Source organism: Electrona antarctica, assembly GCF_951216825.1.
Source record: "Electrona antarctica genome assembly, contig: scaffold_40, whole genome shotgun sequence".
Lineage (NCBI taxonomy): Eukaryota > Metazoa > Chordata > Actinopteri > Myctophiformes > Myctophidae > Electrona > Electrona antarctica.
This window is the reverse complement of record NW_027638523.1, coordinates 1034221-1051719: the sequence shown is the minus strand read 5'-3', so window position 1 is coordinate 1051719 and position 17499 is coordinate 1034221. Positions and strand designations below refer to the sequence as shown.

At 42.8% G+C, this 17499-nt stretch overlaps 1 protein-coding gene across 2 annotated transcripts; it reads right to left on the bottom strand.

Annotated features, from left to right (window-relative positions):
• Positions 1-4450: 4450 nt before the first annotated feature.
• LOC306917963 (uncharacterized protein) lies at positions 4451-16654 on the bottom strand. Of its 2 annotated transcripts, XM_079530867.1 has the most exons (6): positions 16465-16654; positions 14716-14814; positions 14028-14189; positions 10306-10461; positions 9679-9734; positions 4451-6786 (listed from the first exon to the last, which is right to left on the bottom strand). In XM_079530867.1, exons 2-6 carry the CDS (start codon positions 14789-14791, stop codon positions 6631-6633), a joined length of 606 nt encoding a protein of 201 aa, XP_079386993.1. In that variant the 5' UTR covers positions 14792-14814; positions 16465-16654; the 3' UTR covers positions 4451-6630. The 2 variants fall into 2 exon arrangements, 1 of the variants encoding a protein (XP_079386993.1); XR_013789271.1 differs by lacking the exon at positions 9679-9734.
• Positions 16655-17499: the final 845 nt, after the last annotated feature.

The window sequence follows — 17499 nt, the reverse complement described above, 5'->3', positions numbered from 1 at the left end:
GGTCTAATTCGTCGTATGTTATAGAGTGTGAACCTACAGGATCGAGTGACAGCTGTGATGTGAGTTTTGAACGAGAGCTGACTGTCCAGGACAACACCAAGGTTCCTGGCTGTTGGGACAGACGTTACCAGGGCGTTGTCTACGGAAATAGTTAGCTCCCGCATCGGGCAGGACTTAGCTGGGAAGAAGAGAAGCTCAGTCTTGTCTGGGTTCAGCTTGAGGTGGTTGGAGGACATCCACTGTGAGATGTCAGCCAGGCAAGCAGTGATGCGCTCTTCCACCTGGGTGGCAGAGGGGGGGAAGGATAGAAACAGTTGTGTGTCATCGGCATAACAGTGATAGGATATATTGTGAGCAGAGATGATAGTGCCAAGGGATTTAGTGTACAGTGAGAAAAGGAGGGGACCAAGTACAGATCCCTGTGGGACCCCAGTTTGGAGGGTTCGGGGGGATGATAACAGACCTTTCCAGGAGACCTGGTAGGTCCGGTCGGTGAGGTAAGAGGAGAACCACTTTAGTGCCGTCCCGCCGATGCCTAGATCCGCTAGGGTGTCTAGGAGCAGCTGGTGGTTCACTGTGTCAAATGCTGCTGATAGGTCTAGGAGAATCAGGACTGCAGAGTGGGAAGCAGCCTGGGCAGCATGTAGTGCTTCTGTGACTGCCAGCAGGGCAGTTTATGTGGAGTGATCCTGCTGTACTTTAAACAGCAGGATCAATTAGTTTATATAGTTAGCATGAATCATTTGGCATTATATTGATTCCTCCAGCCAAAGATATCCAGCATGGCTCTGCCCACCCTAGGCCCATGATACGGTACAATTCACACTGAAATATTCCTTGGGACCCAGCAGCCATGTGGGCCTATGCAAACTAGCAACCTCTACTCCCTCAGTTGCTCTGGTCAACTCCATTTACTTCTGACTGACGCTGCATTGGACATTTCATTCTGATCAGAGAACTTGTGTTGCCATATTGGAAGAGACAAGCAGCCAGGTCCGCGAAAACAAGCCACAAAAACAATCTTGAATCCTTATGAAAACAGTCCAAACAACGTCAATAATTTTAACAACATATTAAACTGAGGGTGCTTCAAATGCACCGCGGGTTTAACAACGACGTTTACCCGGCAAGTGACTTAAATAAAACAAGCCCAAGACGCTTATAATGACCAGACGTGGCAACATGCCTGACAGACGCGATGCGGACATACTCAGAGTAATCTAGTAATAGTGGCGACACTAGTGCTCTGCGCATGTCTACGCATGTCTACGACAGGCACAAATGCTCATGAATGTAAGAACAGGTCAGCTCCATATATGGAGATCTAAGGGTTTGAGGTCAGATGCAGATTTGCTGGCCGGCTCCATATCCGCAGATCTAGGTGATGATCCAGTCTTCTCCATGTATGGCTATCCAGGGTTTGATGAGGTCAGTGTCGTGACTGTCGTCATCTTCATATATGGAGATGGCCGTATATGGAGCATGTCATGAGGCATGACTGACAGACAGACATACTGACAGGTTTTAGCGTGACTGACATTGCAGGTTTTCATAGTAAACTGCGACCTACAGACGCAATATTACACTATAAACTTGGGTTTTACAAATTTAAAACTACTTTCAGAATGAGGAAGGGTACCAAGAATGATAACTATAATTCAGTTTATTTGCACATGAATTTAAAATAAATTGGAGGAAAAAAGCAATACATTTAAATATAAAGAGATGGAAATAAATCAAAACATAATGTGCCAGAAAGGCCAAGCTGATTGTCACATTTCTTTAAAAAAACCAAGGTGTTGATAACCAGGCTAAGGTGTTGATGCATATATGGGGACAGGGCCGCTTTAAGGGTAGTGCGAATGGTGCGGTCGCACAGGGCCTCGCATGCGAGGCCTCGCGCTGCTAGGCAGTGTTTTTTTTTTTTTTTTTAAGAAACAATAATCACATCGCAGCCCGTTCCTTCGCAGTTGCTGCGGTCGGCTTGGAGCCGCCCCCCCCCCCCCCCCCCCCCCCCCCCCCAGGGGGGCCTCCGACGGCCGCGCGTCGCCTCCTCCTCCCAAACGGCGTCACTTATTCGTCCTCCCGTTAAGCAACGCCCGGCCGTCCCGTCGTGGGGCCCCCTGTTGTCCCCCTTTGCGCTGCGCAGTGCCGTGCTAGCTTGCGCTGCAGAATTAGAGCAGATCTACAAGCTCACAATGCGTTGCAGCACGACGCGTTGTGAGCTTGTAGATCGGCCGCGCCAGCGCGCAACGCAGTCGAATTATACACACAATGGAAACGAAACAAAAACAAGTTGAACACATGTAGCCAGGCTAGTTGAGTGCACAACCGCTCCCGCTCACAAACAAAACGACTCGTCACTCGAGTGAAGTGTAAGTAAGTATTAATTAATTAATTAATTCAAAAAATTCGCGCGCGCGCTATTGCGAGCGCACATTGTTCCCCCTGACATATCGCACAGGGCCTCGCATTTCTCCCAGACGCCTCTGTATGGGGAATATTAGAAAGATAAATGACAAAAACATACAGAGTTGCTCATCCCACAAATGCATGTTCCTTGTAAGTGGATACATATTTTAAAGAGAAATAAACAGGCTTTCCAAACATAAAAGGTTAATATCTGACACAGTTATCGATTGATTGAAATTTGGTTTGTAGAATGGGTACAGTTCAACGGAAGTACAGGTCAATACAAAAACTGCTGAGGACAAAAGAAAAAGCACTAAGGGTCTTAGGGTCCTTAAAGACATACAAATAAAACTTCTATGAAACAAAATAAATCATCCTATACACAGTTAAAAATCACACCTGTGTGAAGTGAAGGGCGCTCTTATACCATACATCATAACAATGTGATTCCGGCCATTGATTGATTGATTGAAAAATGTATTAACAGTTTGCAGAATTACAGTACATTTCAAGCACAAACTCAATACAAAGGCTGTTAACTGTGAGTGGACGACCCAATTAAGCATTACACTTGTTTCCAATAGGGTCCACAATGTTCAATTCATCAAAAACATTTAGAGACGTACAAATAGACAAAGGACAGAACAGGAATTCATCATAAAGGAGGTAAAAAGGGAAAAGAAACATATACAGTGAGGGGAAAAAAGGGGTGGGCGGTGGGGGGGATTCACGTTCAGCTCCGTTCATTTGTTTGTTTTCCTTGGAGGAGCTGCGTTGGGTCCCCAAGTCGGCTCCGTGGCCGTACCTTGAGTTGGCTGTGTGGCCGTGACCATCTCTTGTGTTGTCCTTGTGTTGGGTCCCCAAGTCGGCTCAGTGGCCATGCACATCCTATGTCCAGCTTTTAATGTTTGTGTTTACACTATGACGTAAAAATGGCCATTCATTATCAATGGAAGTTAGTGTTAGGACAACATTTACAATTTAAGGACAAAGGCACTTATTTTTTTATTTATTTTACAGGGGCCTGTTTTGAATTGTAGCTGCCCGCAACTGCTCTTTGAGAGCGGTTTTGAAGGAGTCTTGGGATTCACATTTCTTAACAGCTGTTGGTAGGGCGTTCCACATTTTAGTGGCATAGAGCATAGCAGTGGGCGTGGTTTTCTGGACGCACTGAAAAATTGTCCATTAATTTTTCCCATAGAGATTTAAACCTTTGATTCTGTGAAAAAAATAATGAAAATCGCTAATCAAAGGGCAGGGTTAACCCTAACCCCATCATTAAATATTCAATTATTATTTGTCACAGAATCAAAGGTTTTATGGTCATGAATCACCAGGATCTTGGATGGATGGTTTACACAATTGATATAGTTTTGTAAATTTCTATCGGGAAAATGAATTGTCGAGTAGAGTAGAGTAGTACCCGGTGGGTCCAGAAATCCACTGATATGCTTTATAGCAGCGGTACCCAAACATCTGTTGGCCATGCACCCCCTGTTACCTCCTGACACATGGGACCCACATGGAAATATAAATGGCATAAGCTATAGAGAGACATATTTCCTATTCATCCACATACCTGACTATGGCGTAATATGCAGCATAGGCTATATTCTGAGTATATTTGCCATATTGGCATATGTTAATATATTTAAAAGAAAACCATAGCACCACCATTAGCCTTTTCATGTCGCACACCCCCTAGAAGGCGCCCGCAGTTTGGGAACCACTGCTCCATAGGTACAAAATACATTTAACCCCTTGTTGGAGACAAATCTGGGTTGAACGTGTTGGTCTGGTGTTGTGATCATGGACTTTGTTGACATTAACACAATCAGTGCCAGAAGTCCTTCAAAATAGGAGCTCTGGGGTGCCGGAACAACATGGCCGCTTTTACTCGGAAAGCCATGACCCGAAAACAATCTACTAAAAAAAGTTAACTTTACATTGCTAGCTTACATTGCGATCGTTTATACACCAGTATATCGATCCGTTCAACACCACGGAAAGCGCCCTGGATTAGGAGAGACGAGTCATTCTTTCCGCCGCACTAACGGCTAACTCAATGATAAGCTAACATGGGGACAGAGCGGAGCATACGATAGCCGAGAGGCGTACTGACAAATAAAAAAAGGGAAAAATTCAGAATATTCTTATCTCGCCCGTATCATTGAGGATGCGCTAGGACATCCTCAGACGTCGTAGGCAACTCTCGGTTCCATTCCCTAGGACGTGCTGACACGTCCTATGTACGGAAACGGTTAAGGAAGTATTTTGATGTCCAACGGTATAAAAGGTCAATGCCTAAAACAGTGTTACAATCGAGAAATAATCTACCTAAGGCAAAATGTCCAAACGTTTTGCGCCATGTTTATATAGGTTTTACATACAAAAGATAATCAATATAAAAAAGTTAATCGTGGTGGTCTTTAATCAGTCATGTTGATATTGTCAGATTATGTGATTCCAATGTTTTAGTATCTATCACTTGCCATTGTGTGGATTAGAATGAAGGATCATTCAATTGTCTGTGTTATATCATGTGTCAACTCAAATGGGTTCATGGGGAAAATGTGCATTTATTACAATACAACTAACCACTTCTTCCCTGTATTTATAATTTGCTTCAGATGTGCATTTTGACCCAAGCATTTGCCCCTAACTGCAACTAAAGGGTTTCCCCCCCTGTATGAGTCTTCATGTGTTTTTTTAGATGAGCACTTTGAGCAAATCCATTGCCACACACAATACAAGTAAAGGGCTTTTCCCCTGTGTGAGTCCTCATGTGTGTTTTTAGTTGACTAATGTGAGAACAGCCTTTACCACACACGTTACAAGTATAGGGCCTTTCCCCTGTATGACTACGCATGTGTATTTTTAGCTGACCAATCTGAGAACAGCCTTTACCACACACGTTACAAGTAAAGGGCTTTTCCCCTGTATGAGTACGCATGTGTATTTTTAGATTAGCAATCAGAGAACAGCCTTTACCACACACGTTACAAGTAAAGGGCTTTACCTCTGTGTGAGTCCTCATGTGTTCTTTTAGTTTACTACTAGAAGCGCAGCCTCGACCACACATGCTACAAGTAAAGGGGTGTACCCCTGTATGTTTCCTCATGTGTGATTTTAGATCACGACTCGTAGCAAAACGTTTACCACACATGTTACAACTACAAGTAAACGCCTTTTCCCCTGTATGAGTCCTCATGTGTATTTTCAAACTACTCCTCGTAGTAAAACCTTTACCACACACTTTACAAGTAAACACCTTTTCCCCTGTATGAGTCCTCATGTGTATTTTTAAACTACTCCTCGTAGCAAAACCTTTGCCACAAACGTGGCAAGTAAAGGGCTTTTCTCCGGTGTGAGTCCTCATGTGTTTTTTTAGATCACCAGCCTGAGAACAGCCTTTACCACACACATCACAAATAAAGGGCTTTTCCCCTGTGTGAGTCCTCATGTGTACTTTTAGCTCACTATTCTGAGAACAGCCTTTACCACACACATCACAAGTAAAGGGCTTTTCCCCTGTATGAGCACGCTTGCGTCTACAGGCTTTTACTCCTGTATGAGTCCTCATGTGTGATTTTAGATTGCTACTCGTGTTAAAACCTTTACCACACACATTACAAGTAATCAGAGTTTCCCCTGTATGAGTCCTCATGTGTGCTTTTAGATTACCATTCTGAGCCCAGCCTTTTCCACAAACTGTACAAGTAAACGGCTTTTCCCCTGTATGAGTCCTCATGTGTGTTTTTAGACCACCTTTATGAGAACAACCTTTACCACACATGTCGCAATTAAAGGGCTTTTCCCCTGTGTGACTCCTCATGGAGTCAGTTTGTTTTGATGATTTCAGGTCCTGGGACAGCTTGCTGCTCAAAGACAATATTTGTCCTTCCACATGTTGAGTCTTGTGTGATTTCAGTGTGTTTGAAGTTGACTGACCTTCACTGGTCTCCAAACAATAATCACTGTCTTCAGTGTCAGATTCAGTTGACTGATCTTCACTGTTCTCCTCCCACTCATCACTGTCTTCAGTGTCAGATTCAGAACAGTGTGAAGAGAGGAGTTGGTCGTCACTAGTTGGTTGTGATGTTCCACAGTCTTCTACATCAGCTTGTGTTTTCATGTGTTGAGTTGAAGTGCTGGCTACAGGCTCTGTCCCTCTGTTTTCATCACCATGACCAACTTCACTTTTCACTGCTAGTAATGTCAACGTTGACTCATCAGACTCCTCTGGTCTTTGAAGTAGCTCCTCATGTTCCTCTTTAATCTGTGGAGGTTGTGGTTCCTCCTGGACCAGACTGGAGCTCCTCTCCTGTTGTTCATTGAAAACCTCCTCTTTACACACAGGGAGGTGTGCGGCGGCTAGAAATAAAGAAAAAAAAACATCACACTCACGTGAAGTGAAGGGGTGCTCTTATCATCATACATCCTCATACATCACATCCCGTGCTCATACACATAGACACACAAAGCTCGACATTACATTTTTGAGCCCCTTGTCCTTTGGACAAGAACTCACTTGTCCGGGTAAATATTAGTCATTATTTATTTTATTCTCCTGAATAAAGTGTCTGGTGCAACGCACAGGTCCTGGCAGTACTCCTAGTGAGAGCAGGAGTGGACCTGGTGAGACGTAGGAGGGGCCCAGACAGGAGTCAACCCACAGAGCCTAGTCCCTCCACATGCCATAATTGTACCTCTCAGTCCCGGCAGAGTAGTTCCGGAGTGGATTCAACGGATTGTGTCCCTGGTCTTTCCCTAGTGGGTCTGATCGAGGGTAGCTATTGGGACGTAAGTCGGGACCTTATCACCCCGGCTGGGTCACCCGAGTGAGGGGTATGATGTTTGTGAGACCCGAAACCCTGATGACCTTTCGACACATTACCAAGGATACGTCCCAGGTGCATCCAAGCAATGTATTTTCGTTCTGAGGTATTCTATTTATAGTGACTCATAGGAATAGACTATGTGACAACCAGGTATAGTCTGGTGACCACCGGAGAGATGGGTGACAGCCAGAATGTAGACGGCACCTCGGGAGCAGTATGGGTTGGCGCCCCAGCCTGCATCCTCCATGAGGAGGAAGCCCAAAAACCTTCGGCGAGGCCTTTAGGAGGGCCATTCGAGCCGCAAGCGGAGCCTGCAGTACCACCGTTGCCCAGGTGGAGCATGCAGAACCATTGCGGCTCAAGAAACCACCACTCCTGAATGAAGTGTCTGGTGCTGGGAGTCTGGTGCAACGCACAGGTCCTGGCGGTACTCCTGGTGAGAGCATGAGTGGACCTGGTGAGACGTAGAAGGGGCCCGGACAGGAGTCAACCCACAGAGCCTAGTCCCTCCACATGCCAGAATTTTACCTCCCAGTCCCGGCAGAGTAGTTCCGGAGTGGATTCAACGGATTGTGTCCCTGGTCTTTCCCTAGTGGGTCTGATCGAGGGTAGCTATTGGGACGTAAGTCGGGACCTTATCACCCCGGCTGGGTCACCCGAGTGAGGGGTATGATGTTTGTGAGACCCGAAACCCTGATGACCTTTCGACACATTACCAAGGATACGTCCCAGGTGCATCCAAGCAATGTATTTTCGTTCTGAGGTATTCTATTTATAGTGACTCATAGGAATAGACTATGTGACAACCAGGTATAGTCTGGTGACCACCGGAGAGATGGGTGACAGCCAGAATGTAGACGGCACCTCGGGAGCAGTATGGGTTGGCGCCCCAGCCTGCATCCTCCATGAGGAGGAAGCCCAAAAACCTTCGGCGAGGCCTTTAGGAGGGCCATTCGAGCCGCAAGCGGAGCCTGCAGTACCACCGTTGCCCAGGTGGAGCATGCAGAACCATTGCGGCTCAAGAAACCACCACTCCTGAATGAAGTGTCTGGTGCTGGGAGTCTGGTGCAACGCACAGGTCCTGGCGGTACTCCTGGTGAGAGCATGAGTGGACCTGGTGAGACGTAGAAGGGGCCCGGACAGGAGTCAACCCACAGAGCCTAGTCCCTCCACATGCCAGAATTTTACCTCCCAGTCCCGGCAGAGTAGTTCCGGAGTGGATTCAACGGATTGTGTCCCTGGTCTTTCCCTAGTGGGTCTGATCGAGGGTAGCTACTGGGACATAAGTCGGGACTTGATGTTCGCGAGACCCGAAACCCACGATGACCTTGGGATACATCACTGCGGATACGTCCCAGGTGCATCCAAGCAATGTATTTTCGTTCTTATAGAGTATAATGTTGCATTGAATAGTTACAAATAAGTATCAAGTGTTCAACAGAAGGTTATGGCAAAATAAGAACACTACACAATTAAAGAAAACAGAAAACAATAATTGACACAAACACTCAAACAGGTTGTTGGAAGTTTCAACAAACATGTTCCAATAATAGATGATTTTTGACAGGGTGTCACATATTTTATAGTGCGGATGTAGTGGTGACTCCAGTTCTTACAATGGCTGGGTTTCCAAAAGAAAGTTTGTGTCACACGTTGCTTGAACAGGAGTGTAGCGCTTGCACACATGCACATGCACACATGCACACATGCACACTTGCACACATGCACACATTGCACACATGCACGGCATGGCAGCCAATCGGGCACCATGTCCTTTTTTGGGAAACACAACATTATAGACATATAAAAACTAGACTAGAGCACAGCCATATGTGTCCTCATTGTGCACATAAGGCCTCCTGCATGAATACATTTAAGCAAACCCGTTTTTCCTAAAGCCTTTTTAGCCTACATACACCCGTCGACCTGTGGCAGTAGTAACACATTTCGCAGGTGAATTAGTATGTTACAATACTAATTCACCATCGAGCAGCCTGCCCTGCACAAAATGTCACATGATAGAACAACATCTATCTATCTGCATAAAAGACGAATAGTCTATCAGCAAAATTGCAAATTGATTATCTAGCTTATATATAAAAAAAAAGAATATAAAAACGAAGCAAAATAGTGTTATCGTGATATTGGCTGAAAATGGCAAAAAACTAAAAACAATCTAAACAAACAACAACATTTAAACAGGCAGGCAGTTAAAACAATAGGATAGTAGCAAAGAGCATAAAACAGTGGCAAATCAGGCAAGGACAGTGGTACAAAAATAAGAACAGATATTTTAAAACTCAACTAAAAGCAAGAGTGAAGAGGTGAGTCTTAAGCTGTGTCTTAAAGATGTCTATAGTCTGTCTGAGCTGTAGTGGTAGTTTATTCCAGGCCGTTGGCCCATAGAAGCAGAAGGCTGCCTCACCACATTTCTTAGTAGCCACCTTTTTAGGGAGTTCGAGTAGGCCAGCAGTGGAGGACCTGGGGGGGGGGGGGGGTGGTTAGGGACATATCGAAGCAGACAATCATGGAGATAAGAAGGTGCAAGACCATTACGAGCTTCATAATTTCATTTTAAAATCAATCCTAAAAACCACAGGGAGCCAGTGCAGTGAGGTTAAAACCGGAGTAATTTGATCTCTCCTCTTACTTTTGTTAACGTTTTAAGATTTTCGTTGTCGTCGGCTAAACAGGGGAGGAACATTTTCGATGACGTCCCACTGGGGGTGCATACTTAGTTTAGACTAGTCATTGGTTAGACATGGGTTAAGGTTAGGTTTAGGTGTGCTGCCCCGTGGGAGGTTAGGTTTAGAGTGAGGGTTTGAGATATGTTGTAGTTGTAGGACTAATGACTGCTCTAAGCAATGATCAATAAACTTCGTCTTTTGGATCAAACTTCGTCCTGGGCGTCGGGCGTTACTAATAGAAAGGACAAAGAACTTTGTCCTGGGTGATGGGGGCGTTAAAAACTGCTCCCGGTGCGTTCACAAAAGCCTGAGTAGATGATAAACAATTATGTTGAAAGTGAAATATCCCTTAAAACAGCACATACCTATACGGTACAACTTTACAACAGGTTGCATCATTGCATCAAACGGTCCACGTCCCTCGCCCGTCTCTGGCTGTTCCTCTGAAAACGTTGAGTGTCTTTTGGAGGCCATCTCTCTAGATACTGTAGACCTCTCCCTGTGGTGCTCTGTGGAAATCACTGGTATAAACAGATTGTAGGCTACTTATCATTCAGTAAGGGTGTTATTGAAAAGACAATATAAAAGAAGTAGGGCTGTCAAATGATTAACATTTATAATCAGATTAATCACAGCTTCAAAATTATTAATCATGATTAATCACCATTCAAACAATTTCGTTATGTTTTCATGTATTTATTTATCTATTTATTTTTAATACGTTGCTAGCTATTGTCAAAAGTTTTGCCACAGCCCATAGAACCACAGAGTAGTAGTAGGGCTGGAAGAAAAATGCAAACAAAAACAAATGAAAAAAAATCCCTTTGGGATTAATAAAGTGACATTTATTACAATATGTCCACACTAGGCATGCCGCGGTTTACCGAATTTCGGTAATAGCGCGACAGGAACAGCCACGGTGTTGATACCATGAGATTTCCGAGCTTACGGTATTTTAATACAGCGTTGGTGGGCGGCGCATGCTGCGCATGCAGTGCAACTCCACTCGCAGACTAAGGCAAAACATTTATTTTCACCACACAGCTGCAGTAGATTGAAAAGTTGCTTCCTACCTTTGAGTTAGTGTTGCTGAAAGACACCCAGATCCAATTGTATATTCCATATTTCCAAATGTACTAAACTAAAAGTGTGAACTGTCAACACAGAGGCACGCAGTTGTGAGCATGCGCAGATTGCACTACCTCTGATCCAGCGTGCAGGGTACAAAACGGCCATTAGGGGGAGCCATAGTACAGTGAAATACAGTGGGGAATAGCTATTGATTCATTGATTGAATACTTTATTGGCAGAAATGTAATCAGTATAGGGTACAGTCAAATACATGTCCAAAGGGATCACTGAAAAAAGTCCTTGCAGTCTTGTTTCCATTCGGTTTCAATTCATAATCATGACAAGTCACATGACAAATAACAAAATTCAAATTATCATAAAAGGTAAAAATAAAAAAATAAGATATGTAGGCCTACAGGTTGGGGAACAAAGAAGGGCTTATAAGGAGGTGGGGGTAGTCACTAGACAATCTTTTTTTTTTTTTTTTTTATAAATACCGTGGAATACCGAGGTATAGGTTAACTCTGAGGTGCCCACGTACAATGTTTAGGTGCCCACTAGGCATGTAACGATATTAATTAATGAATCCCGAAGATATACAGGTCCATCCCAATGAATTAGAATCATCTGAAAAAGTTCATTATTTGCCATACTGTAATAAAAATAAATAAACCTTTATATATTTTAGATTCATTACACAACAACTGAAATAATTGAAGCCTTTTATTGTTTTAATATTGATGATTATGGCGTACAGCTCATGAAAATCAAAAAATCCTATCTCAACGAATTAGAATATTTGATTTTTTTAAACGAGAAATGTCGACAATCTGAAAATAATATTAATGTATGCAGTTAATACTTGGTCTGGGCTACTTTTGAACAAATTATTTCATCAACGGGGCGTTGGAAGGTTGGTGATCAGCCTGTGGCACTGTTGAGGTGTTATGGAAGCCCAGGTTTGTGAAAGCTTTGTAGAGAAAAGGCCTTGTGCACACCTACAAGGACAGGTCTGTAGGAGCCAGCAACCGAATGCAAATCATGAGAAGAAAAGGGTCCCGCACACTGTCTTCACTTATAGAGCAGCAGTTTATTTAGAGTGAGAACGTTTCGGTCTAAACAACCTATATTATTAGGATACCTGATGACGTTCGTTTAGATCGAAACGTTGACTCACTCTGAATAAACTGCTGCTCTATAATATTGTGAAGGCTAAAGTTTCTAAACGTCTCACATTCTGCATATTTCCGCGTACCTGCAAATAGCCGATCTACAAACTCACAACATATTGTGGATGCGATGCGTTGTGAGCTTGTAGATCAACTATTTTCAGCATGCAACACATCGTACAACGAAGCACAAGTCAAGCACCAGTCAAGCTTCACTTGAGAGCTGTGTTTTGTTGGCCGAAGCAACGTTACACAGCGCACAAGTAATAAGCTACGGGAAGCTAGTTTTCAGTGGCAGCCTAGCATGTTGTGTTTAATCAACCAACATCAAGTTTACCTCAGTGTTTTTGTTTTAGCTGGTTTTCTCCTAGAAAGCTCTATGTTTAGGGTGTGTTTTAGCTGGTTTTCTCCTAGAAGGCTCTATGTTTAGGGTGTGTTTTAGCTGGTTTTCTCCTAGAAGGCTCTATGGAAATCTGGGACACTGTTTGAAGTGAACTGTCAGAGAGTGGTTCACACATGCCCAGAATGAACGCGTTCACAATGACGTTCATCAAGCAGAAATACAGTACGTTCAGTTCAACAAAAAATAAACGGATTTGTGAACGATCATTCTTTGAACGCGTACAGGGACAACACTGCAGGTCAAGACTGCGCATGCATTTAATAAGTTAAATATTTTTAAGGCAATTAATTAACGCAATTGATTAACACCGTTAACGCAATAATTTTGACAGCCTTAAAAAGGTTTCAAAATGATGGTAAAACAAATGAGTGTTCAAATGAGTCATCTAGCAGCAGTGATGACAGGACTTCAGTGGTGCATTTATTGTCTCTGTTGCGACTGTAGGTAGCAGACTACTATGAAAACCTGCAATTGTCAATGGCATTCAATGTTTGTGTTAACACAAACACTCAAAACTGACCATTCATTGTCAATGGCATTCAATGTTTGTGTTAACACAAACACTCAAAACTGACCATTCATTGTCAATGGCATTCAATGTTTGTGTTAGGACAATCTTTGTGCTTACACTTACCCTCAAAGCTGGACATAGGAGGGGCTAGAGGCCCCTCAATAATACGAAAAATAACTTTTTGGTCCTATAAAGTGCTTTTAAAGGTGGCCTTACACTAGCTGATTTTTTTCAATCTGAAATCTGATAGCACCACACACTACAGGATAATCGGAGCGGGGCAGAGCAAATATCAAACATTCTTGATGTTGATCGGGCCGATCCCGATCGCGCTTTGAGCGGTCGGGCACCCCCCGAGCGTCAAAAATGCCCGATTATCGGCTAGTGTAAGGCCACCTTAAGGCCTTATTTGGACATGAATGATTTGAAATCAGAGATCTGTCGAGCTTCCAACTTGCGCTTTGCACACATGCTGGCCATGGATGGCCTACATGTGCGCGAGCAGAGCACGCAACCTACTGCTGACTCCTGTCAACATTATTAAAGAATGAAAGAAAAAAATGTTTATGTAGTGATTTTTGTTTGGCTGGAATTTCAGAAACATTTTAGTTAAAAAAAAAAGTGGAAAAGGTTATTTTATTTAAAGAGTGATTCTTTGTATTTTTGTTGTGTAATAAAAATGTGATCCTTAACAGGATGAATGCCGACAATTTACGGCCGTCTTTCAGGCTAGACTGCCTATGTTTAAAGTTACCTTTGAACAGCGATTACACCGACCGCTGAGTTGCTTGTCATGAAAATCCACTTTAAAAAGGTGTAATCGCTTGGTAGTATTGAAAAATATTCCAAAGTGACGATGTCTCCCCGCTCAGCATCAAGGTTTGGATTAGGGTAAGGTACAGTAAAACATTTAGGCCAAGTGAAAATACATACTACGGTTTGGGTGGTCTTCAAGTTCCTCCTGTTTAATAGAGATGTCTTCAGGTTCCTCCTGTTTAATAGAGATGTCTTCAGGTTCCTCCTGTTTAATAGAAATATCCTTGGCTGAGTCTGGAGAGTTCATCTTCACCTGCAGTCTGGACTCCACACACTGGTCTGAAATGAAGGAATTGAATAATGACTTGAGCCCTAGCAGAGAATATAACAAATATTGGCAGAAGGTAAAGGCAATATTATGTTAACCTTACAAAATATAATGAAATTGATATTTTAGGGCAGAATCTTGCATAGCCAATAACATTGCAAATTGTATCCCTAAGCTAAAACTGATAAGTACGGATGAGCAAGTTGGTTCAGGATGGGTACCCGCCCTGAATTTAGTTTGGCTGAATACAACTCCCTCATGGCTAGCTAGTCGCTTATAAATATTGGAGGTCGGCAACATGTTTGTGGCCAGGAAATTAGCTTTGCAGACATTGTGGCAGCCCAACAGAAAATATTAAAGAGAGTAATACCACATGAAACTTACTTCAAATCAAATCAAACTTTATTTGTATAGCACATTTACAACAGCCAACGCTGACCAAAGTGCTGAACAGAGTAAAACAAGACAGTAGAGCATAGTAATATAAAACGATGAAAAGAGAGACAATAAAATATGAAACATATACACCTAACATACTTAGGTGTAGGTGGTCTTCAGCTTCAGGTTCCTCCTGTTTAATAGAAATGTCCCTGGCTGAGTGTGGAGAGTTCATTTTCACCTGCAGTCTGGTCTGGTCTGAAATCAAGTGAATCAGGACTTTAATAAGAATCTTGAGATTATGGGATTCATGAATTACTAGGCCTACTAGAGCGTGGTTTTCAACTATTCTCCAATGTTCGGAGGTCATTTCTGATTATCCAGTGATCGTGATTGGAACATTGGCGTTTTCTAGAGCAAGGATTGGCCTTATTTTAGCTTGGTAATAAACGCTAATACTTTAGTATCCAAGATGGATGCCAAAAGCGGACTGAAATCACCGGCACCCAAGTGCATTCCACTTTCGTCCAGCAGGCAGCACTCATTGTGTTAAAGTGGGTTTGAGGCAAAATTTACAGCGTATGAACAAGACAGGAAAACAAATTCAAATGTTATGCATTAAATGAATGGTCATTCTAAGACTGACACAATAATACAGCATGACAAAGGTTTAGTTGGTACGGTTTCAATGCTTGGTTCATGAAGACATGGAGCTTGTCAAGTTCACTTGACAATCACATTAACATTACAGTGGACAGAGTAAATATCCTACTCGTTTACAATCTACATTTGCATTGCTTGCAGGGCTTGACATTAACTTTTTGAGGGACTTGTCCTGCGGACAAGTACATTTCCCATTCACTTGTCCGGGCACAAAAGTCACTTGTCCGGAGCACGAGCACACACAAATACATTTTAAATTAACTAACTGTAAGTTGGTTTTGGTGAATACATGCTAGCTGAGACAGAGCAGATCAGAGGCAGGAACGTAGGGACGCGTAGCTAGCCACTCTCGGTGCGGGAGGCAGTACAATGGGAAGTCAAGAAAGGAAGGAGGAGAGAATTTCAGAGCAGCCTAAACGGTCAAACAAAGATTAAACGGATTCTGCGCCAAATGAAATTTCTCACGTTTCCGTTGTCTCCTATAGCCGATTTAGGCTTCTTTTGAAACATCTCCACCACCAAAAGGCCGCAGCACGGCCTGCACGGAGGGTATGTACATCTGCCTACCATAGTGCGTGGAATAAATGCATAGGGACCCTACGTAAAGTGACATCCAAATGTCAAATGGAGGGTCCCGAGAGGGGCTAAATCGGATCCATCCCTAGTCTAGAGCCTACAGCAGGGCTGGGCAACCTTAGGCACCAGTGCCAACGTTGGCACAAAGGAGGGTGCACTGGCACACTGGCATGAGAGTGTGAGAGAGTAAAAAAAAAAAATTGTTAAATAAACAAAGTCCCTCACATTTCTATAAAAATTGCATCCTGCACATAATTCTACATTCATTAATACTCTGAACTCTAACTAGGGACAGAGCCTGGGAGATAGGTGAGGTTATTGCTAGTCTATAATGATCATTTAAACAATGTGAAAGAAAATCTTAAAACAGAAGGAAAAAGGTTATATTCGTGGACAATCAAAATATGTAGGATACTGTATCATAACTACAACACATTGCTGTAACGTTGTGGTTACATTATTAATAATAATAGTGGCATCAACAAGATGCAACCAAACAATGTAGGCCTACTGTATTATTGTTGCTGCTGCTGCTGCTACACTGGTTTATTATGATCACATTTATAACAAACAAGCAGAGAGACATTCGACTCATGTTAAAAGATGAGTCAATAAGTTAAAAGATAAATGTAGTAAAAACACAACGTGGTGAATCCTTCTTCTTTTTACCTGTAGCTGTGTTTCTTTCAGTAGTTTAGCTGCTGACAAACAAACGTGCTCCTGCTGCTTAACGACCACACTGTTTTCAAACCACCTTTTAGTGTTCTGTGCATATTAAAGTGTCAACAGTCAGACGCCATAATGTTGTTTTAACAAACTTCTTATTGTTGTTCTGTCTGTGGATTTTAGCAGCAGCTGCCGAAACTAATACCGAGCCGCCACACAACTCACATAATGTTGTGCACTGTGCACATGCGCACTAGCGCTGCTGGAGCGGTGCACTAAATATAAACGGTCACTAGAGGGAGCCATGGTACAGTGTAATACAGTGGGGAGCAGCTATGGAACAGCTATAGCCTATATATCCAGTCATTTTATAGTAACCTGTAGGCTTGGCGGGTGCTTAGCTATATCCAGTCATTTTAGGGCATAAACAAGAAGTTGAAGGATCAAATTAAGTCTGATAATGATGTACTGTCACCACAAGGCATGTTCACATCGTCTGTATTTTACATTACTTGAGACTATTTTTCAAATATTAGATTTTTTTTAAACATTTTTGACGAAACTGACAATTTGAAATCGAGTTGCCAATGGTGTCCAAGGTGCTTTGTCGACCTATGTTTTACTGTCGCTTATTGTATTTGTATTATTTTATTGATTGAATGCTTAAAGCGCAAATAACATGCATTTTAAATGTGTTTTTAATACTTAATATCAAAATATAATATTATATAATATTCCCTCAAGCATATTTGTAATGGTTTGAGCCTCACTCACCACTCTGATATAACCAGTCCATGACATTGCTTTATGTGCTTCTGAAGCTGTTTTAGCTGCAGTACCACAATGGCCTCAGCTGCGCCCCCGTGTAATCCAACTCATGCAAATGATTTTCTCCGCCACACCCTCATCCCAGCTACTCCTCTCCCACATCTTTTAGTAATTATAATGCTGATGTCTAGCATCAACCTAGGCTTGTTTCCAATTCCATGCCAGCCAATTGGTTCAGTTAGATTTTACTTCTGTATTTATTTTGAAGAT

Excerpts from the sequence above, each read along its gene's own strand:
- LOC306917963 (XM_079530867.1), bottom strand. The coding sequence starts at position 14,791 with ATGAACTCTCCACACTCAGCCAGGGACATTTCTATTAAACAGGAGGAA. Across the intron at positions 10,462-14,027 it reads TGAAGACCACCCAAACCGTA|TGATTTCCACAGAGCACCAC; the intron begins GTATGTATTTTC and ends TGTTTATACCAG. Across the intron at positions 9,735-10,305 it reads TGTAAAGTTGTACCGTATAG|GTCCTCCACTGCTGGCCTAC; the intron begins GTATGTGCTGTT and ends CCCCCCCCCCAG.